The sequence below is a fragment of the Diabrotica virgifera genome, chromosome 8 (assembly GCF_917563875.1).
Source record: "Diabrotica virgifera virgifera chromosome 8, PGI_DIABVI_V3a".
NCBI classification, from domain to species: domain Eukaryota; kingdom Metazoa; phylum Arthropoda; class Insecta; order Coleoptera; family Chrysomelidae; genus Diabrotica; species Diabrotica virgifera.
Window position 1 is genome coordinate 51,890,965 of NC_065450.1, and position 24,135 is coordinate 51,915,099.

General features: G+C 33.3%; 1 protein-coding gene across 2 annotated transcripts in view; it reads right to left on the reverse strand.

Annotated features, from left to right (window-relative positions):
* The window catches only part of LOC114339800 (protein nubbin), a 413,621-nt gene that overhangs the window by 58,141 nt on the left and 331,345 nt on the right, over window positions 1-24,135 (reverse strand). For both annotated transcript variants that reach the window (XM_050657778.1, XM_050657777.1), the window contains exon 4: window positions 14,860-14,919. In XM_050657778.1, the coding sequence (XP_050513735.1) occupies window positions 14,860-14,919 (60 nt within the window). The remainder of the gene's footprint in view (window positions 1-14,859; window positions 14,920-24,135) is intronic.

Sequence of the window (24,135 nt, forward strand, 5' to 3'; positions counted from 1 at the left end):
CCATGCCCTATTAGAGCTATAATACGAAACGGGCAGATGATGCCTTTTGATGATTATATCTTTGACAACACTAGGTTTAAGAGATTTACCAACAATTATTATAGTAGTCAATCCATACGATCCATTGGCATTAGCACAAAGCAGTGCCGAGTTCGTGTCCTTGCTGTCTTTCCTTCTAGAATTCGATTGTTTTTTTGCATTCAATTTTTTTTACATTTGATCTGATTTTTTGTCCGTTATATCCGAAGTCCGTTAAATAGAGGTCCGTTCTATCGAGGTTTTACTGTATGGTATCATTTATCATTACCTATTTAAATTGAAATTTAATCCAGAGCCCTGAATAAGAACAAAAATTATTTACATAAAAAAATGCGGTGATGGCATAACTGCACGTGTACATTTCAATGAATTTCGTTTGGCTTATCGCAATGCTCAAACAAAATGAATTGATGACTCAATTTTTACTTGTGTATACAATATAACTTAATGGATCCTGACGGTTAACAGAGGTGACGGATAATCGAGGTTCCACTGTATATGCCAAAAAATTGTAATTTAAAAGTAAAAATCGACCTGTTTTGGTATTTTCTTCCAAAGCCGTCCATTTTAGAGAAAATGAATTTATTCGATAATTTAGCCCCTCTCTGTATATATTTTATTAATAAAAATACATTATCATTTATGGAAAATGATCATTTTTCCGGTGCCGTGCCGCGCTGGCCGTTACAAATGGGTTTTTGGACGGGCCGGCCTGTGCTGTGCCGTGCCGGGCTGTGCCGTGCTGGCCGTTCATAATGGGTTTCTTGCTTAAAACTTTACATTTGAAGAAAAGTCGACATAATTCAGAACACTCTGTACATTATGCATCCCATTAGAAAAAATATAACTTTGATAAGCAGCAATTTATTGGGACACCCTGTATATTTCAAAACTATATTAAAATGAAGCTTTAATCAACAGGAGTAAAGTACCTTTACATTTCACAATATCGAATATTTTTATTATGAAATTGGAATGAGTTATGAGTTATGAGTTTGGAATTAAAAACTATGCAATAATTATTTTATCTTTCTAATTTTATTGAAGAAAAAAAAATCAAATTTTTTCAAATTACTGATACGAAACATAGTTTTTTTATTACAAATGTGATAATTCTTCAGTTCCGATAAAAAATGGTAAGCACATTTTAAAAAAACAAAATTCATTAAAAATTTAATGAACATTGAAGTGTTAATAACCTTTCAATTAATTAATGTCTGCAGTGTAAAATTTTACTGATGCATTTAAATTAGTGATACCGTAATAAGTCATTTTGTTGTAATCATTTAACGACCATTATTAGCTCCCTTAATTCACTAATTACTCAACATATCTGCATTCTCTTTCAATACTGGTAACTGTTCTATCACGAAAGTTTTTCAATATTCCTCTAACTATAGTGAAGTAATACTCTGAACACATCCTTTAATGACTCTTTCTAAATGAGCAACACCTGTAAATGGCCTATTAATCTTATTTAAAATTTAAGGAAATCCCTAACACCTTTTTATGCTATTTGTCTACATTCTTGCCAAAAAATATAACTGCAGCTCTTTAATTTTTTTTATAAATATAGATGGCGCTTCTTGTTTCTCTAGTTTAAGCTGCTTAAAACATATCGCTTCAAGTGGATTCTTCTTCTAAAGCTTCCTTTTTATTAACCCTATAAAGGACTCCAACATTGCTAATTTTGACTACCCATGATATTCGTAGCAGTCTTCGATAGCACCAACGCTCAAAAAGTTCCAGTTTCTTAATCTCTAATTTTCTTCAATGTCCAGGCCTCAGATCCGTACAGCAAAGTTGTAAAAATATAGCAGCCGAACAATCTTATCCTTAGATCCATTCTTAGGTCTCTACTACATAATATGTATATTATGTATGTTTCATTTTCACAAATTTTGCCCTTGCTATTTCTATACGGCTTTTAATCTCTTGTGTTTGTTCTGCATTTTGACTAACCAATGTTCCTAGATATTTGCATTTGTCTACCCATTATATCTGAATATTATTAATATGTATGTTGTCTTTTGGATGTTTTGTAATGACCATGAATTTTGTTTTCTTTAAGTTCATTATAATACCATATGTGGTACACGTTTCGTTCAACCGTTCCAGTATGTTTGTCAGACTTTGTAGAGTTGAAGTAAATATGACAGTGCCATCGGCATATCTTATGTTATTAAGTATTTGACAATCTATGCTCATCCCATCCTTACACTCTCCTAAAGCTTCTTGGAAGACGGTTTCGGATGGATGCCACTTTGTTTTTTTTTTTTTAGTTATATTTCTTTAGACGCGATAGGGAGTGAATTTTTATTATTCTGCGCGCATGCGCACAGAGACAGTATGTTGTTCGTTCCTAAATCTTTTAAGTTATATGTATCAGTCCAAAAAAGGTGTGGAAAAAATATATTAGTGTTTTTAGTAAATATATTTATTATAATTTTTGTGTCTTTGGATTTGTTTTCCTCGGGAGTAAGGTAATAATTTAATACTTCACTTCGTCAATTTGTTATCGTGGTTTGTCATAATGTCCGAGAAACCGTCAAAACAATGCCTTCGTAGCCTCGTTGGTACAGCATTCGACTACGAATCGAGAAGTCCCGGGTTCAAATGCGGACAATTGCTGTCTTTTTTTTTTTTTAATTTTTGGATTGTTAGAAAGTGGTAAGTAACTATTAAACTTAGTTTAATATTTAATAAATTAAAAATAAACTGTTAAAAATATTTTATTTCGCTGAAATCATATAATAGAAGTATAACTTCTTACGTGCGACAAGGTACACACACATTATTTTTTAATAGAAAAACAACAAAAATAGTACATTCTGTACCTAGTAGGAAAATATTAACATTCCCGGATGATGTAAAGATAACCGTCGAGGCGCAAGTCGAGACAAGGCAATACAGAGTCCCGGAATGTGGTTTTTCCTACAAGGTATACATACTATTTTTCCGAAAATCGAACATTTAAATTATACATATTAAAATAAACATGTTAATATTTTCAAATAGACATATTATTATTTTGACTCAAATATTCGTGATGCCACCAAATACTGGTTTTGTAACTATAGAAACAAAAATAATAAATTGTTAAATTTGACGCATTTGCTTATTTTTGGCAGTTTTGGTGTTTTCTCGTGTTTTCTGTGATTGTAATCATTTAAAAAAAATTACCTAATTTAATCATGAGTGATGATGAGTGTTCGATTCCTGGTACCCCTCCAGAACTGATGGAAGTAGTGAATAATGCTTCATTAGATTTATTGCCAACAAAATCCAGAGACAAATATAACTATTCATACAACCATTTCATGGACTATCGCAAAAATAAAAATGCAAGTTCTTTCTCAGAAAATGTTGTAATGGCATACTTCTTGGAGCTTGGTTCTAAGATAAAATCTTCAACTTTGTGGACGAACTATTCAATGTTGAAGGCAACGCTTGCAATTACACATGATATATCTAAATATGCAAAACTTCGTGAATTATTGAAAAAGCAGGCCGATGGTTATAGGGCCAATATATAACCAAGTTATATAAAAAAGTCCAAGATTATTACTAAAGAACAAATCAATCAAATTATTCAGGAAGCCCCAGAAAGTTGTTCTTTAATAAATTTGTTCTGAATCTGCTATAAGGAAAAAATATTTCCTTAAGAGGATCGGTACGTATTTTCGGCTGCAATGCTATTCAAATGGGGATTCATTTTTTTCAAATCCTGAGAAAACTAATAAGTATTTTTGAAAAATTTAAACGCAGAATGAAAGATTACGTTATTAGCGAGGGCCGAAAGTCCCTGAGAACTTCTATAATGTTTATTTTAATAAGTTACAGGGCTGAAAAAACTAAGAGAAAATTTAGTGTCATTTTTAATTTCAAATATCTCATTCAAAATAAACTTTTTATTTATTCTAAGGGACTTTCGGCCCTCGGTAATAATTTAGTCTTTCATTCTGCGTTTAAATTTTTCAAAAATATTTATTGGTTTTTTCAGGATTTGAAAAAAATGAACACAATGCCGTGGTAATATTTTCCAAATCTGTCTTTGTCTTACAACGCACTCAACCGAATATAATATTGTCAGCATATATTGTCAGTCAGACACTGACAATCAGTGACAATTTTAAATATTTGACATTGCATCGGGAATATTTTGAGAAATTGATTAAATATTATTGATATATAGTGTATTTGATAAATAATTGAGTTAAAACGTGAACTTAATAAAAAGTTATTTATTGTGTATTATTTGTGGAAGATCCAAGCAGAGAATACATCAGATATATCCTGTGATCCAAGTATTTTGTTGTTAGAGATGTTCAAAATTGTAAGCGTTTCAAAATAACAACATATTATTAAAAAATCACTTTAACACTTTTCCTCTTTTCTCGATTGATTATTAGTTTTTGTTGTACAAATAAATTATTACAATCACTAAAAACATAGTTAGTGAAAAAATTATCACATTTATTAACTGAATTAATAATTTGCAATTATAAAAATAACAGTTATCCAAGAACATTCAAAAGCCATCTCTTTAAATTAATTATGACATTTTCAAGTAGAATGACATTCTAGTAATGTTTACATATCCACACCAGTGTGAATTTTACTACACGTAATTTGCCGTGTAAAGACAGAAAAAGTAGGGATACACGTAAAATATTTGCGTATTATGTACCCATAGCCTTAAAGTAAGGAAAAGGCAAACCACCATATATAACCTCCTCCTATAGATCAATATCACTGCTACCCACAATGTTTAAATTATTTGATAAACTTCTCAGAAGATTAAAACCAATTATAGTAAACAAAAAATTAATTCCAAATCATCAGTTTGGCTTTAGGCAGAAACACTCAACTATAGACCAACTCCACAGAGTCACCGATATTATATAAAATGCACTAGAGAAAAGAAAAGTTTGTTCAGCTTTATTCTTAGATGTTGCCCAGGCATTTGACAGAGTTTGGCATGATGGACTATTTCATAAATTAGAGACTACTCTTCCAAAATCACACACAGACATAATTAAATCGTACTTAACTGATAGATATTTCAGAATCAAGCAAGATGATCCTTATTTTGAACTTAAATAAATAAAAGCCAGAGTCCCCCAGGGTGGCGTATTGGGCCCGGTCCTATATCTCCTTTATACATGTGATCTACCAGAATTCGATAACTACTGTTTAGCTACCTTTGCCGACGATACCGCCATATTAGCAGTAGGTAAAGACAGCGTAGAAACAGCCAATAAACTACAAAATGCGATGAGCAAATTCCAAAAATGGACTAAGACGTGGAAGATTACATTGAATGAAAGCAAATCAGTACATGTTGATTTCACTAATAAAAAAATTCTCTATGCACCAATAAAAATTAATGGGCAAGACATTCCTTATACCCACACAGCCAAATACCTGGGCTTAACCCTAGAAATGAAGCTTCGCTGGAAAGCACATGTAAAGAAAAAGAAAGAAGAATTAAATATCAAATATAAAAAATTGTACTGGCTACTGAAAAGATACTCAGGGTTGTCAACGTATAACAAGATGCTAATCTACAAACAAGTTATAAAACCAGTTTGGACGTATGGTATCCAACTATGGGGATGTACAAAAAAGACAAACTTGAAAATAATACAAACTTTTCAAAACAAAGTATTAAGAGGCATAGTTAACGCACCCTGGTACATCAGTAATGACGACCTCCACAGGGATCTACGAATGGAGCCCGTCGACAAAGAAATCCGAAAACACGCAGAAAGTCATGAAAAAAGACTTCCTCTCCACGAAAATATTGAGGATATCCAGCTCCTCGACAACTCAAACCAGAAAAGAAGACTGAAGAGGACCAAACCTCACGAGTTGGTGTAGTGTGTGACAAAACTAATAGCGGAGCATTGCGCGACAAGTGTGCAAGCAACGTGTTGGTGTAGTGGTAGTGCGTGATACAGTGAAAAGCAGCGCTTTGTTTGATAGTGCGCAAGCAAAAAGTGCCTCAGTAATAATAAAGACAACTAAGAAGACATCAAAGGGTGACCTTAGATATTAAGTAGTTAGTAAGATAGGATAGATAAAAAGTTACTCATTGGTCAAAGACCAGATTGTAGCACTTAGCAAATAAAAAAAAGTAGGAAATATCGAACGTTTCTTTCAAAAATGTTGTCAAAAGTGTCTAAATTCCTCACCAATTTTCGGTAAAAAACTTTTTATGATAAAAAGATAAAGAATAAAAGATAAACCATAGCAAACACACTAAATATTAACAGTAAAATTGAATAGCTTTAATGAGGGGTAATAAATCAAGTGACAAAGCCGATCCCAGCGAAGCATAGAGTAATTTGAAAAAAATGCAAAAGAATACTTTAAACTGTAATCCATCGCAAAATGGCGCGCGTCAATTCGCTATTAAAAGGGTTAAAATTTGATGTGGGGTTGATATGTAATGTTCATTGGCCGACAAGCTAGTAACAAAGCGGTTACCTTTAACAGATTAGGGTTACTCTTCAACAACAATGTCTGACACATGGTTATTCAAAGAGATCATCAATCTCCAGATGATGCGGCGGTTTTTCGAACATGGAGCGTGCTTTATATTAAACACGCGTTTACAGCTTTCATTATAATAATATTAAATATTCTTTAGGAAATACAAAAGAGCCGAAATACGAGTAAACTGTGTTTTACTTACAGTTAAAGGCAAATTAAGATGCTTCCGAAATTATTGTTTTAGCTAATAGGTATGTTTTGGGAATTACCACAAAAGCAAAAAAAATTGACAACACCACATTGATGTGGTGTTGTTTCCTTTTGTAAAAACAACAAGATCATGGGAAAAACTCGAGCCGTTAGAAGTTTAGTAATATTGTTATTAATAATATTGTTTATTGCCACAAAGAGTAATGTAGGACTTAGAACTAATTGTTAGGGTGTTCCATTTTCTTCAGTTTTCTCCTCTGAGTAAGTAAATATTATGCAAAAAGAGCGGTTTTGTAAAAAGGTTTTAATAGATTGAAGTTTATTGGTTAGCAAAATTAATAACATACATATAATACGAAAATAATATTAATTAATTAATTATAAAAGTATAAAAAATAATGATAAAATATATAATTTTAATTAATATAAAAATTTTTTAATAAAATGCATACCACATAAAGATAAGATGACAAGGGCTTGAAAAGGAATTTTAAAAATATTATGATTACGTAGTATTTGATATGAGGATTAAAATGAATTTGGCTTTAAATCCCTATGATGGAAATATTTTAATAGTTGATTATTTAACTTGCACTTTATTTCAATTCTACTGACTTTTCGAGAAAATAACATCTTTTGGCATTTAAATAGAGCATTTTCTGATTGACAATTGAAAAAGGATGATATGTTTTTGTACACACTGATGACAAATTAGTAAATGGGAAAAGAAAGGCATTTTAAAAGTGAATGAAATAAAAAAATCATAGAAAAATTATACTGGCGTCAAACAGCGACAGCTTGCATAAATGGAAAATCCACAGAAATATGTAAAACTCAAAGAGGTGTCAGACAGGGTTGTATACTGTCCCCACTGTTATTCAATCTATATTCAGATAGAATATATAAACAAGAGCTGCATAATTTGGAATGGGGCATGAAAGTTAATGGAATCCTGACAAATACAATCAGATATGCAGATGATACAGTTATTTTGTGATGACATGAATGGATAGCAATGCCTTTTAAATACCATTGACACAGTGGGAAGAGAGTTTGGTCTAAACATAAACTGTTCAATAACAAAATACATGGTGTTTAGCTGTTTAGCACATCAAGATTCACGGTTATATGTTGATGGTCATATGATTCAAAGAGTACGCAGTTTTAAATATCTTGGTTGCCATATTACTGAGCAACTAGATCCAGATAAAGAGGTAAAATGTAGAATCTCGATAGCGTGCACAACATTTTTAAAAAGGTCATTCTTTTGTAATGATAACTTGCAACTTCAATTTCGAAAGCGTATGATTAAATGCTACATTTGGTCAGTCCTCTTGTATGGTGTCGAAGCATGGACATTAAAAATACCCACCATTAATCGTTTGGAGGCCTTTGAAATGTGGCTGCACAGACGTATACTGAAAATATGGACGGTTATGCTGACAAATGTGGCAGTCCTTAAGAGAGCAAATGATACTCGCGATCTGCTTGATAATATCAAATGTAGAAAGAGGGCCTATTTTGGACACGTAGTAAGGGGAGACCGCTATAATATTCTTCAACTTCTTATGATGGGTAAAAGCGAAGGACGCAGAGGAATTGGTAGAAAACAGTCCTCTTGGTTAAATAATATCAGGGAGTGGACAGGCATAAAGAAAGCAGAGCAACTATTTAGAATAGCTCGAGACAGAGACAGTTTCGCAGAGGGGACTTGATAAGGCACCTTAAGAAGAAGATAAAATATTCAATTCCTAGCTGAGTGCTTTCCGCTACAAAGCCATCGTCAGAACTATGGTCAAAATATAAAAAGTATCACTACTTAAGAGTAGTGAATAGCTAATATTATTCCGTATTAGTGGGCAAATTGAAGTAGCAGCTCAGTGAGAAACGTCTCCAAATACAGAAGAAAAAAGTTTTGTTTCTCCAAGACAATGCACCGGCTCACAAGAGCGTTATGACAATGGTATAATTCATAAGTTGGGCTTCGAATTGCTTTCTCATCCGGTTTATTCTCCTGACTTGACCCCCTTCGATTATTATGTGTTTCCAAATCTGAAGAGATGGAATGTAAATAACAAGTTTAGCCCGAACGAAGACATAATTGACAGAACAAACGTTTATTTTAAAGGGATCCGAGAATTTTATTACGGGTATTTCGACAGCATTAAGAAGTTTTAAAATCGCTGGAAGGAGTGCGGCCCTGCATGGAGATAAGAAATGTTGTACCTAACACGTGCTCCGTAAAATTGTTATTTTTAAGCGATAAAACAATGTAATAAATTGTGAATTTGTGCCGAATTATAATCGAAACTGTAAGTGTACAAGATTTAATTAATTTCTTTGTAAAAACTTTTTGAATTTAATATATTGGGACAGCTTGTTTTTATTATAAACAATTTTTCATTATCAGTGGTTTTACGTTAATTACACCTGTCGTGAAACAGACCCAAATACTTGTTTTTGCAGGTGGTCAGGGTCGGATCCTATTTATTGACAAAGAGTGTTTAATGAAATTAATTAACCATGGAAAATAATGTTACCACAATGCAATCCAATATCCAATATCAACAAAATGTCTCACAAACATATTCTTAAGCAACATCAAAAGTTCAGTTTCCTTCTAAAGAGAACGCGATCATTTTTAATGCACTAGACAATACCAAACTTCAAGAATACCTCATCCCCTTGGGAAATATAATCCAACCCAAAAATATTATATTCTGCTCTCGACTGTCTAACAATCGCATCTGTATGTACCTATCTAGCAAACAACTGGTAGAAGATTTCATGACCAACAGAGGATACATTGAAATTCAAGGCGAAATTGTTCGAGCTGGGAAATTAATAACACCAGCAGAAAGGATTGTCCTGTCCAACGTAAGCCCCTCCATACCTCATGAAATACTAATCAACGAATTACAAAATATTGGTTTAGTACCGGCTTCACCTATGACATTCCTTAAAATTAGTGCCACCTTACCTGAATATAACCATATTCTCAGCTTTAAGAGGCAAATATACATCAGTCCCCACAATTTGACACTTCCGGAATCATTTCTACTTTGATCCGGAATCATTTTCTACATGACTTTGATAACACCTATCATAGGATTTTCATATCACAAGATGGCTTGGTCTGCTACAATTGCAAGAAGCCTCGCCACAAAGCATCTCAGTGTTCCGAATCAACAGTTCTAGAAGATCAACATTCAAATAATGAAAAATCTTTACCTAGTCTAGGCAATGCAGCTTTGCAACAAACACATACACCATCTGAAGAAATGTCAATCTCCCACGTTTCCACCAATGCAGATCCCCAACATGTACATCAGGTATTAGAAGAACCAACGTTAGCATCCAACGATTCAAACACAACAACCCCGATAACAAACATTGTTCAAGAATCTAACTCTCATAAGCGTACCGTTGACGATATAACTTCACCTGAAATTGAGTCTCCTTCAGCAGAATGCGAGTCGTTCCGTGAGCCTAAAATTCTGCCAAAAATCAAAAAATCTAAAACTGTTTCAACGGAAAGTAATAGTAACTCTATATCACTGCTACCAGAACCCGCAAAAACGTTCATTGAAAATCATACTCCATCTTTCGCTCTTGATTACAACCAACTGGTTATTCTTCTAACTAACATTACCGGCTCTGCTGATCCCTTGAGTATCATTCAAGAATACACAAAAAAATACTTCGGTCTAATTAATATGTTCGAAAAAGTATATCCCCACTTAAAAGACAGAAGTATAAAGCTCAAATTAACATTTATTAAGAAGAAAATGTATGTTTACCTTGGTAAAGAGATTTCTGACTCTGACAGTGACACTTCTCAATTAAGTCAAAAATAACATTCACGTCATTACATCAATGGAATATTGATGGATTTTTCCATCACCTCGCTTTTGTCCAATTACTTATTACTGAGCAATTACTCTCCGCTATTAAAGCTATGCAAAATGCAAAATCTATATCCGAAACGTCCCATAGAAAAAATGATAAAATTGGAACTTCAGATAGATCAAGAAAATTCCAGAACAGTAAATTTCTTGTGGATACCTTCGCACATTGGTATCGATGGCAACGAATTGACAGATATAAGTGCTCGCGATGCTATTGGTAGTGACGAATCAGAGGTCGAACATTGGAGTGTGGCAAGTGATTTAAAAGCCTTCTTTAAAAATAAAGTGTTAAGTGCGTGGAACCGGGAGTGGCAAAATTCGGTTTCGAAACTAAAACTGATTAAAAGTGACATCTCTCCGTGGCAACCAACAGCAGCAAGCAGAAGATCCCAAATAATCCTAACACGTTTGAGACTGGGCCATAGTAGGTATACACACGCACACCTATTCACAAACAGCGAAGCTCCAAAGTGTTCCGATTGTAATGTAGCAGACAGTATAGTTCATTTCTTGATTGATTGTCTTAAATATAGTATTGAAAGGCGTATATATGGCATCCCGAACAGCTTGCAATTGTTACTGGGAAAGAACTTTGATTACAGAAAACTAATAGGGTATTTAATTTGTATCAATATGTTGTACAAAATGTAATCATGTAAGTACCAGATATTACTGTTATTTGTATATATTATAACCGTTATGTCGCTAATATCCTTCGGGAAGATGCGGCTTTATTTAAATAAAAAAAATCGCTGGAAAAACATGATTTTCATTTCAAAGGTGGTTGCTTATCAGACCACCCAGTATATTTGAATTTTATAATATTATTATATATTATGTAGGTATAATTAGTCAATTTCCTATAAAACAACAATCAAAACAAAAGATAAAATCACCACTGTCTAAGGTACTACAAAAAGAAACCAGAAACAAATATAATCGTTGAAATAGCGCGTGAAAATACTAAATTAAAAAGGAGTCGTACATACAAGTGAAGTGGTAATGGGGAAAGATTGGGCTTTCTTTGTCTTCTTCTCGTAATATATAATTTCGTAATTTTTAACAGGCTGGCCACTTTATTCCGGTAATGCTACATAATTAGTTTTTCATTTTAATGACTTTCATTTTTAGTTTAATTGTGACACGGCGTATTTTTGCATTAATAACTTAATGAAGTATATTTAGATGATTTTTCTAATAAAACATGTTTATCGGAAATTTGGTTAATTGATTGATTGATATATTATCTCTGTTTGTTTTGAAAATTATACAAATTTTAAATATTACATATGACTATGTACACCACTCTACAAAATTGTAGGTCAATATACAGGGTGTTTGGTAAAGAATGGGCCATAGCTTAACCTTAAATTCCTGAGGTTAAAATAGGTCGATTTGAGCTAACTTACTTTAGTACGAAAGTTGATAATAACAGGAATACAGGGTGTCAAAGTTAAACTTTTATTTTATTTATTTTCGAATATTTCCTGACAGGCATGAGATAACAACACGAAATTTGGTAAGTGGGGGTTCTTTGGGACGAGAAGCCTAAATTCCCTACGCACTCTTCGCGTCTTTCCGCGTTCATTTAATACGTTCAATTTTTTTTATCCCCCCTCTATATAATTTTGTGATCAAAACTTTTATTCTCCTATTATTTTTACTTAAAAAAGGTATACTACATTCATCTCGCTTAAATCTACGATGCAAAATTCAATTTTTTTCATTTCATTGTAGTTACTAAAGGCCATTTGACATATCCTTGTCGTACTTGGCAGCAATTGTAACTACTGTTACATCCTTCTAAATTGTATTAAACAAACGTTTCTGGTTGCTACCAGAGACGTACGACGGGGAAAGGGAAGGGTCAACCATTCACTTTTCCCTGTCGTGCGCCTCTGGTAATAGCCGGAAACGAGTATTTAACATAATTTAGTAGGGTGTACAGTGTACAGTACCTAGACTTTCTACCAAATATGACACGGATATGTCAAATAGTTTTAAAGTATTATTTTTTTTTTAAATAATTTATTCTTCGTTTAACCCGCCAGTGGTCGCTATATGAGATTTTCTCTCACGGTTTCAGAAAATTGCGCACAACTTTTTTTCTGGGAAATTATACGCGCTGTAGTTCCTTCTAGTCTCCTAACTATCCTCCCTCGAAAATCTAATAGACTCGTCCGCTCAGATAGTGACTCAGTTTACTTAGTATCACCGTATTGTTGAGTCAGTGCGCTTCATGTGAGAGTTTCTCTCATCAAGCGACCACCGGCGTCACCAACTGTGTATAAAAATTAATTTTATTTTTTCCCTTAAAGCCTAAAATAATATCCTTTTATGATGTAATAAAAGGCGCCGTGGGTGTGCTCGATGATATGAAAATCTTATATTCTGTTTGACGTGTTAGTTGTAGATGGTTACTTACCATATATTTTTCAATGTTGAATATTGGCGGCATCAATAGTCACATTTTATATAAAGATAATAATAATAAAACAGAAAAACGTCGTGTCTTTTTAAAGCAAATGGCTTTATCGTTGATGAAACCTCATCTTTTTGTAAAATTTTGTAAAAAAAGACAAAAGTTGGATATGTGAGAGAAAATCTCACGCGCGACCACTCGCGTAACAACTTACCTAGCGACCAATGCCGGGTTAAAACGTTAACTATTTGTACCCGATACTGTAAAGTTATTTGACATATCCTTATCTTACTTGGCAGAAAGTTTAGGTATTCTACACCCTACTAAATTATGTTAAATATTCGTTTCTGGCTACTACCAGAGGCGTACGACACCGGATAGTGAATGGTTGACCCTTCCTAAATTCTACGCCACTGACAAAACTGTTATTTTAGCATAATTTACCAATACTATCTATGAAAATAATATATTCTTCATTCGTAACGATAAAGTCATAGTTGAGATAGTTGAAGTTAAAAATAAAACGGCACAGTTAATTTGATTAATGTATTATGCTCCTTCGTTTTAACTTCAAATATCTCGAAAACTAATGACTTTATCGTTACGAACGAAGAGGATATTATTTACATAGAAACCAAAAATTGCACTAAATTAGCAATTCTGCCAGTGGCGTAGAATTTGGGAAGGGTCAACCATTCACTTTCCCCCGTCGTACGCCTCTGGCAGCAGCCAGAAATGTTTGTTTAATACAATTTAGCAGGGTGTACAGTCCTTACACTTGCTGCCAAGTATGAAAAGGATATGTTAAATGGTTTTTAATAACTACAATAAAATTCAAAAAATTTAATTTTGCATTGTAGATTTGAAATGCGTTTATGTCGAAAACGGTTAAGTTTAGCTAGGTAAATATAGTATACAGTCGGAAAAATGAAAGAATACCCATGAACGAACATATAAAACACGCTGTATTTTCCTGTCACCGTGTCACAAAGAAAATTGTCCAGTGCAAGTACATGTAACAATAATTATTACATGTACTTGCGCTGTGCAATTTTTTGTGTGACACGGTGACAGGAAAATAAAGCGTGTTTTATACGTTCGTTCATGGGTATTCTTTCATTTTTCCTACTGTACATTTTTTAAGTAAAAATAATGGAGTAATAAAAGTTTTGATCTTAAAATTATGTAGAGTGGGGGATAAAAAAATTTGAACGTATTAAATAAGCGCTGAAAGACGTATGTTGCGCCCTCTGGGTAATATATGTATAATTTTTGGTAGGGAATTTAGGTTTGTCGTCCTAAAAACCCCCACTTACCAAATTTCGTGTTGTTATCTCATGTCTGTCAGGAAATATTCAAAAATAAATAAAATAAAAGTTTAACTTCGACACTCTGTATTTTTGTTATTATCAACCTTCGTACTAAGGTAAGTTAGCTTAAATCGACCTATTTTAACCTCAGGAATCTAAGGTTAAGGTATGGCCCATTCTTTACCAAACACCCTGTAGTATTTGGTGTCTCAAAATTATTCTGGAACTATTCTCAATAAATTCAGAAACGCTAGTTAATTATACATAAACTATATACACTGCAAAAAAATCGCCACTTTAGATAAGATAATAAGAAAAAAATAACTTAAATAATACAAAAGAACTTAAATAGAATGACTTAAATAGTGAGTAAGACACGAATTCGGAATACTATTTAAATAAATATATAAAACACTGCTCTTCTTAAAAGAAATATCAAAAAAGCTTTTCAGCAGAAATTATGGGTGCTTACCATTATGTGATGCAGGGGTTGAGGGAGTCTTTTCAAGCCTTGTATTTGGTCGTGGTTCAGCTGAAAAGAAAAAAAATGTTAATAAGTATACAGTTTGTAGATTAAAATTATACACAGATTAAAAATCTACCTTGTAGGTTTATTTTAATAATCTAGGATGTAATAATGTAGGATTAATTTTTATTTTCTCCGTTCAAGAAGGAGATATTACATTGATTTATACAATTTCTAAATTGTCAATATTATACTTACAACTTTATTTGATAAATGCAACTTAATAAATAATGACATTTTGCATTCTTTTTTCTATCTATCTATAAGCAAGGTTCCTACAGTCCCTACCACTTCTCGCATTTCCACCGCCATCGTGTTCTGTCCTTCTGTCCACCCATTCGTCTTCTTTGATGGCTCTATCTCTCATTATGTGCCGTACATTTTCTTCCCAGACAACTGAAGGCCTTCCCCTTCTTCTTCTTTGTTGTGGTATGTAATTTAAAGCTTTCTTTGGCCATATATCTTCATTCATTCGTTCTACGTGACCGTACCACACTAGTCGTCTCGTTTCAATTCTATGTACACTGAAATATACAGTATTTGTCCTCCTTCTAATATCTTCATTCCTGATGTGATTTTTTTTATATACCACACACTCTCCGTAGATAATCCATTTCTACTACTTCTATTCTTTTTCTATCTTTTTTCGTGAGCTGCCAAACTTCTGGTCCATAAATCATAATAGACTCTACCAAGGTTCGATAGATTGTCAATTTCTTTTTTTGTCTTATATCTTTAGACCATAGCAGAGAGTTTAGAATGTTTACCGCTTTTTTGCCCTGCTGCGTTCTGTTTTCGATGTCTCTTTTGGCAGCGCCTTCTTTAGATATTATAGATCCGAGATATTTATATTCTTTACATGTTTTTGTGATTATAATTTCTAGCTCTGCATCTTCTTCATCATCCCCTATTTTAAGATACTCTGTCTTTGACATATTCGTATTGAGGCCCCATTTTTCATATTCCTTATTTAGTCTTCTAAACATCTAGTCCATGTCTTCCTCATCATTCGCCACGATTACCTGATCATCTGCGAAAAACAAAGTTGTTAGACATTTACCACCACCTATGTCTATTCCCATTCAGGATACTTGTTTCCTCCACTGCTCTAGCATTCTTTTTTAAAATGTTTAATACAATTTCCAAAGCGGCAGTAAGTTTAGTAAACCAAAAGAACCATAATTATATTTATATTTGGGTCCCACTTGGAATCGAATTTTCGAACCATATTGAACAGTCATTATATCGCTCATCCCGAAGAAAAGTGTCACAACTCACAAAACAACTTTTTTCAGGAGATGGATCTTTTAGATCTTAATTTAACTGTAAGTTTTAAGCGATAAGTTTTTTTAATTTTTAGTTTTTTAATCCTAACTGCTAAAATTTAAAATTAAAAACGAAGAATATGGATAAGTGAATGTTCCTAATTGTGTAAGAGGCAAAACCAAAAAACTATGATATCTGATAACAAAGAAAAAATCATAATTTTGAGTTATGTCACTTTTATTTTAAAATATTCAATTTTTTTAAAATTAACGAAAAATACCTAGGGCCGTTGTCCAAATACAACGGTTTTTTGATAAATAACGATACGTTCCGGTAGACAGTCACATCATAACTGAAAAGTGCCACTGTTGCGGAATAAAAGTATTGATTTTACTGCCAAATGAATAATGACACTACCGCCATCTTACGAAGTTGGAAGTGAACATCTATGTGACACTTTCCTGGTAAAAGTTAAGATTTTTGGAGTCAATTTAGCAGGATAACTGGAATTATGAATTTTTGAGCTGTGCCACTCTTCTTGCGGATGAGTGATATGCTGAAGTCTCTGTTAATTCGGTGTCACTAAAGATGCTAAGCCGAATTGAGCTATTTACATAAAGATTATGCCCTCATAAAAAAGTAACGAAGTCTTTTTTTGCGTGTACGTTTTGTTTTCCACATTTCTGTGTTATACATAATAAATAAGATTCGAATCCCGCTGATATTTGCATGTGAAGAACTGGATAAATCTATATTTCATGTAATATCGCATGTATGGACTACATCTACGCAGGATGAATATTTAAAAAGTCATCATCAAGAAATGCATTCAATATACCGCAGATTATTCAAATATTCAAAACCAATTACTATGCACATGTAGTGGCCTTTTCAAATATGCCGAACAAATATGAAATATCATAACAAATCAAAACTAAGCCTGTTTATTAGTCTTTCTATTGTAGTAATAATATTTTCTAAATTCCGTTAGGTTAATCGCTATACAGCATTATGTAGTAGCTACAATAGAGTCTTTTGCTTCTATGTTTCTTAGTTAATGTATCGGCATATTCTATTTTTGAAACAAAGTAAGGTCTTAAATAAATAAAAAAAAATTTAAGGCTCTCGGGGGAGTGTCGACAGAAGTGAAAACTTCTTACGAACCAAATGCCTTCGGTACACACTCTATCCCTCCTCCAACCTTTATATCTTCGGTCGAACTTATACGTAATTTAAATCATAGTACCTATATAAATTACTAATATCTCGCCGAAGCGATGACGGTGGCGAGTTCAATGCTTTTCCCCATCCAAAAAGAAGTGCTATACCTATATTATATACGCGTTGCGTGCATCCTATGCTATTTATATACAGTGAGCACGTAAGGGTTGGAATAAATTAATTTTTTCATTATTGGGCAATTTTGGAAATAAATCCTGAAACAGGTCAATTTTTATTGTTAATTTACGACTTTCTGGCACATATATCACACTAGTGACGTCACCCATCTGGGCGTGATGACGTTATGGATGATTTTTTTTTAAATAGGGGTCGTGTGATAGCTCATTTGAAAGGTAATTCAATTCTCTATTCAGTAATATAAACATTAACATAATTATTTATACAGAGTGTCAAAAAAATTTTTTTTGAATTAAATTTATTGACATAAAAAGAAGAATGTGCGTAATTTATTTAATTTAAAATACATTTTACTGCTATCAGAAAACACGAAAAAATGTTTATTTGACAAATAAGTATAGTTTTTTTCTTAAATTCAAAATTAAATCAGCCACCCAGCTGCCTCTTGACAGATTGAAAATTTAATTTATCAAGCAATGATTATTTTTTAAATACACATTTGATTCTGTTTTCTGAGAGCAGTATATAATGTATTTTGAATTAAATAAATTACATACGTTCTTCTTTTTATATCAATAAATTTAATTAAAAAAATTTTTTTAGACACCCTGTACAACTAATTCTGTTAATGTTTATATTAGTGAATAGAGAATCGAATAACTTTTCGCATGACCTATCACACGACCCCTATTCTCATTTAAAAAAATCATCGCTGACGTCATCACGCCCAGATGGGTGACGTCACTAGTATGATATATATGCCAAAAAGTCGCAACTTAAAAATAAAAATTAAGCTGTTTCGGGATTTTTTTCAAAATAATCCATTCTCGAGAAAATGAATTTATTCCAACCTTTACGTGCTCATTGTATACATACACATAATATATACCTGGTGGTGAATTGGAAAACGGGCCATAGGAAACTCAATGTAAAATTCTAAACTGTTGAATTCCTGCTTCCCTAATTATTTTACATCAAAAGACATTAGAAACTATTTGTAGAGGATTGAAATCTGTATTGAAAATAACTGTTAAAATTGTTCTAGGAATTAAACATATTCCAAAATTTTGTAAAAATGTAATACATTTTTCAGTTTTTCAGTGCAATAATGTGTCATAATAAAGTTATTATTTTCACAATTTTGAAGTGTCAATATTTTTATTTTATCATTTATTGTTTAAAAACAATACAGTTGATATAGATACCCTCAGTTCCGGAGAAAGAATTAATAATAAAGATTTTTTATTCAGTCAATGGTGTGAGCACTCTCAGTTAAATAGTAACGTGTGGCCTAACTTTTACACACATACCTACTGTGGCAATTGTATTATATTTTTTCTACGGCCGTGCTAAAAGAGCACTTTCACGCACGCATTTCGTTTCCGAAAGTTGCACTTTCCCGCACGGCGTGCGAGAAAGTAAATTTTCCCGCACGGCGTGCGGGAAAGTAAAATACCTTGTAATATGGCATTATAATATATTATAATACATGCAATGAACTACTATTTAGATATTATTTACTAATTTATTTCAAATTTATCTTATTGTGTTCATGTTTTAATGAATTTAGTGCGACTATTTCACTAGACTGTTTTTAACTGATAAAACGGCATAGTATCGCTTCATTTCCTACTGACAAAACTCCTTAACGACGTGAAATCTCAGCGACAAAATTATGACAGATCCGTCACGAAAGTGTCTGGTAATAACAAATAAAGATTATATTTCGTTGATATGGTGCATTAATTGTCTCGTGAAATAGTCTTGTCGAATATCATTCGAGAGAAAATTATTTCCGGCAAAATTTTCTCCTGGTTTCATTCAAGTTCGTTGCCTTTTGGTAATTTTCGCTTATGAAATTTTGACAAAATCACTCGACTGACGTCTCGTGATTTAAGTCAAAATTTAATTCGCGAAAATTGCCAGGCAACAAACTTTCATACCAGTCGAAAATATTGCCGGCAAAATTTTCTCTCTTGTGATATTATATACGACAATTCGATGAAATAAAATTATTTTGACATAATATTTAAAAGTCAGATCAGTAGACAATTACAATGGTTTTGAATCGTCGTCATGGAAACCAATATCATCGTCGTGGTAACCCATTATATTGAAAGTTTGGTTTTGACAACGTTGTCAAAGAATTAATTTGTATATTTTGACTTCTAAATAAAAATTGATATAACTCTATTTTTTGTGGCTTTTTTCCAAACGTACGGCCCTAGAAAAAATATTGTTCCTAACTCATGCGGAAAGTGTCTTCCCCGCACTCGACTGCTTGCCCGAACTCCGCTATCACGTCGTTCGGGTCAACGGCAGTCTCGTGTGTGAAAGTATCACTTTCCGCACTAGTTAGGAAAATAACTATTTCAAAATTTTGAAATGCGTTTAAATCGTAGAACAATTATTACTTTTGATTTTAATACAGATTTCAATCCTCTACAAATATTCTCTCATGACTTTTGATGTAAAATAATTAGGGAAGCAGGAATTCAACAGTTTAGAATTTTACATTGAGCTTCCTATGGCCCGTTTTACGATTCACCACCCGGTATATGTACAGAATTTATTTCGGCGAAGCGATGATGGTCGCGAATTCAATGCTTTTTCCCTATCCAAAAAGTGCACAACATCGCTAAAGAAGTTTTCACTTAAAAAAATTAGAGAATAATTAAAAAAAAATAGTACTAGAAACAATCAAAATCAATTCACCAGTCTCTAGAAAAACAGTCTGTACTTCTGTTCGAGACATAAAATATTACTGACAAATGAACTGACGAAATAAACCGAATATCAGCAATGGATAAATACGTGATTATTAAAGTCCATTAAATAACATCCTTCTTCCTTTGGTGCCGTATCTGTATTCAGACTTGGCCGTCAGCATGTTTACAATTCCCTGAAACCTTTCTCTATTGACACCATAGTCTAATATTACACAGCCATTAAAGTCTCTTTCGACCAATCCATCTCTTGCCCTCCACTTTTTCTTGTATTATAAGGCGAAGTATATGGTATTTAGGTTCTCTAATTATATAGCAAATATAGGTTGCTATATTGATACAAGCATGCTATTTAGGGTGGCAGTTAATATAGTTAAGATAGCTATGATGGTAACCAACGTTCTGAAATTACATGGTACATGAAGAAGAAGAGATTATATGGCCGAAGTAGTTTTCTCCTCATGACATTTATGAGCAGACGTTATGAATTCATCATTTTGAACATCTTCATCTTAAAATCCATAAGGAAAAATTTCCTGTATACCATTAATTACAAAAATTGAAGAAAAAGATATTCTGTGTAAGAGGTATATTTATTTGAAAACCCCAATAAAGGGCCACATTAAAAAACAGAACGTTTTCGCTCTAAAGACAGCATTATCAGTGTTCTAAGCAAGCTCTACATGTTAAGCCACCAAAAATACATGGGTTAAAACCTTTAAAATGCTGACTAAAAGCCTTACATTGGCGTGTTATATATTAAACCCTGGCGATTGGTGAAATTTAAAAAGATAGATATACCTCAAAGCATCAGATGACTATACCACGAGCATGTGGGTGGTTGAGTTGATTTCTCTGTCTTCACAAAGAGAAAGGTGAAAGCCTCACAAAGAGAAAGGCTTAGCATGTAGAGCTTGCTTAGAACACTGATGATGCTCTCTTTAGAGCGAAAACGTTCTGTTTTTTAATGTGGCCCTCTATTGGGGTTTTCAAATAAATATACCTCTTACACAGAAGATCTTTTTCTTCAATTTTTATCTTCATCTTAGTTTTACTCCCTCTTGTCTGTCATACAAAGCTATCCTAAAAATTTCTTCATAGTACAGATTAAAAAGACAAAACACAACCCTGTCGTACTCCAATTTTGATGGGTAGTAATACAACTATTTCCAATTTGGATAGAGGCTACTTAAATTGTAATATAAGTATTTTAGCATCGTAGTGATCAAGTTCTGCTGCCCGCAGTAATATAGTAACATCACCATAAACTAGGCAGAGTAAGACTGGTGAAGACTTTGATGGTATACAGGACCAACGAGTATTGCCTGCGTTAGCTATGCTAAATCTATATAGATATCCACTCATACTGGTAAAACATTTGTTCTATCAATCTGACTTATATTTAAGACTTCTCAGCCAATCCTATTAAGATTTTTTTAAAGCTATATATCTATTAATCTTCTTTGAGTACTGAAGTAGAGTTCAAGTATGAAGTATATTCTCAGTGAAAATAAAGAGGATTCTTGTTATTAAGGATGAAAATACATTTTTTCAACAACATTTAATGGGAATGCTATCAGATAAGTGTTAATGTTTTGTTGTGTACGAGACGATTATTAATATTAATATTGATTCTAAATAATTAATAATACATTGACATTATTTGTCAAAAAAAAGTTCTTGGTTTGCTATATCTTAAAGGTTTATCTATATTAATCAATTATTATTAATACTCCTGTAGTGAAATATTCACAATTGAAAAGGCCAAGGAGATTGGACATCAAGTAAACATACAAAAGACATACTTACACAGACAAGACCGAAGGGAGCCAGAAATAAAATTGGAATGTTGTTGTTAAACGATGTTGTTGAAGCAGTGAAGAGCTTCACATATTTTGAAGTCAAATTAAATACAAAGAAGAGAAGATGGCATAATTCAGAAAAAATAAGGCCATTAAATTCTGTTGCTCGATGACTATCATATTCTGCTCCAAAACCGTACATTTGACATCAAAGATTAAGGTATATAAAACCACCATTAGACCCATAGTATGTTATGAAAATGGGACATGGGTGATGCCAAAAAAAGCACAAAAAGAAAATTGGACGTATTAAAAAGAAACATTTTAAGAAACATCTTTAGACCCGAAAGAACTAAACATGAGATATGGAGATAAAATTCACGAATTGTTCAAATAAAAACAATTATCTCAGAAATCGCTAGACTCCAGAGACTTCTATGGACTACTCATCTAGTCAGGATGGATGGTCACAGATTGCTGAGAAGAGTATATATGGTAAAATTCAGGGCATAAAACCAAACGGGAGGCCACCTAAAAGATAAACAGAGCGAAGTGGCAGCAACCGCGCATAATTTAGTGAACGTCGCAACTTGGAGGTGAGCAACATGTGGCAGGTTTTGTTGGAGGCAGAAGTTACAGGATGCCAATGCTCAATTTGGGCTGAGCGCCATTGGAAGAAGAATAAAGAAAATTTGTTGCAAATAAATGCAAATTTCAGTAATGTGTAAGTCACCATAAAAAATATAACACATTCTTTTTCTGTTGATGTGCCTAGCCCTGACAAATGTTGAAGATCATCATGGCAATCTGCAGCAGCGCGGAAAAGCTGCACATTTGGTATGTTGTTCAAGGTTCTGAGGTTCTTTAACCAGGATCTTCTTCTTGTTCCTTCCTGGACACCGCTTTCAAAATATTTTTCCTTGCAGGATGACTTGTAGGAGGGCATATCTGGATTAATTTCGCATAATGTATACAAAGTAAGGAGAGCTTTTGCGGCCGAAATGTCCATCTAAAGTCTTCTTGGACAGTTTACTCCTTACGACCCAATGCTATAATTTTTCACCCTTAGCCATGGACATTTTTTAATTGGCGGTCCGATAACAAGCTATCCTGAGACTGACTTTTCCGATATGTCATCCAATACATTATCAGCGTGGTAGCATGCCCTCCAATTGAAGCGGCAGTCTGAAAACGATGGTATAAAGATTATCTTCAACGACTGATCAGCAGCAATAATGTTGATGCTACTGATAATAGAATAATGGTGGATGTTTCGCTGTTAATTCTTCAAGACAATTTTCCACCGTTGCAATGGGCAGTTGGACGCATCAAGTGGGTGCACCCTGGAGAGGACAGCATTGCCAGGGTGGTAACTATGAAAATTAAAACTGGAGAGTACAAGTGCTGCGTGAAGAAATTGTGTTCACTTTTAAACTTCATTTTGAACTTCAGTAGTCCAAGGCGGGCGGCATGTTCCGTGTCCTTATGATTTAATTAATTTTATTATTTAATTTTAATTTTATTATTTAAATTTTACATTTGTAATCATTAACGTCAACGGCAAAATTTTAGTTTCCCGGCAAGATATCCTCAAAAAATACTTATCAGTTTTAAATATTTCTGATGAAATTTGAGCATAGTAATCTTTATCCTATTTGAGCCATAAACAAAAAGAACCAAGGGAGCATTCTGGTGACCGAAATGGAATACTGGAGAAGATGCTGTGGTCTTACCAGAAGACACAGAATACCAAATGAGGAGATAAGTAGAAGAATGAAAGTGGAAATAGATGCTCTGCAATATATATACGAGAAAAGCCTAAACTGGTACGGTCACGTACGCAGAGCAGAAAACACATGGATAAACAAGGTTGCAGAATGGAGCCCAAAAAGAACAAGAAGGAGAGGACGACTGAGAAGATCTTGGAAAAACGAAGTCGACGAAGTCATGTCAAGGAAAGGATTCGAAGACGGAGACTGGGAAGATCGAAAAAAATGGAAGTTCTGGCTGACGGATGGGAAACAGCACTAGCTGTTGTCAACCCTTTATGTATACATGAATATAAAGAC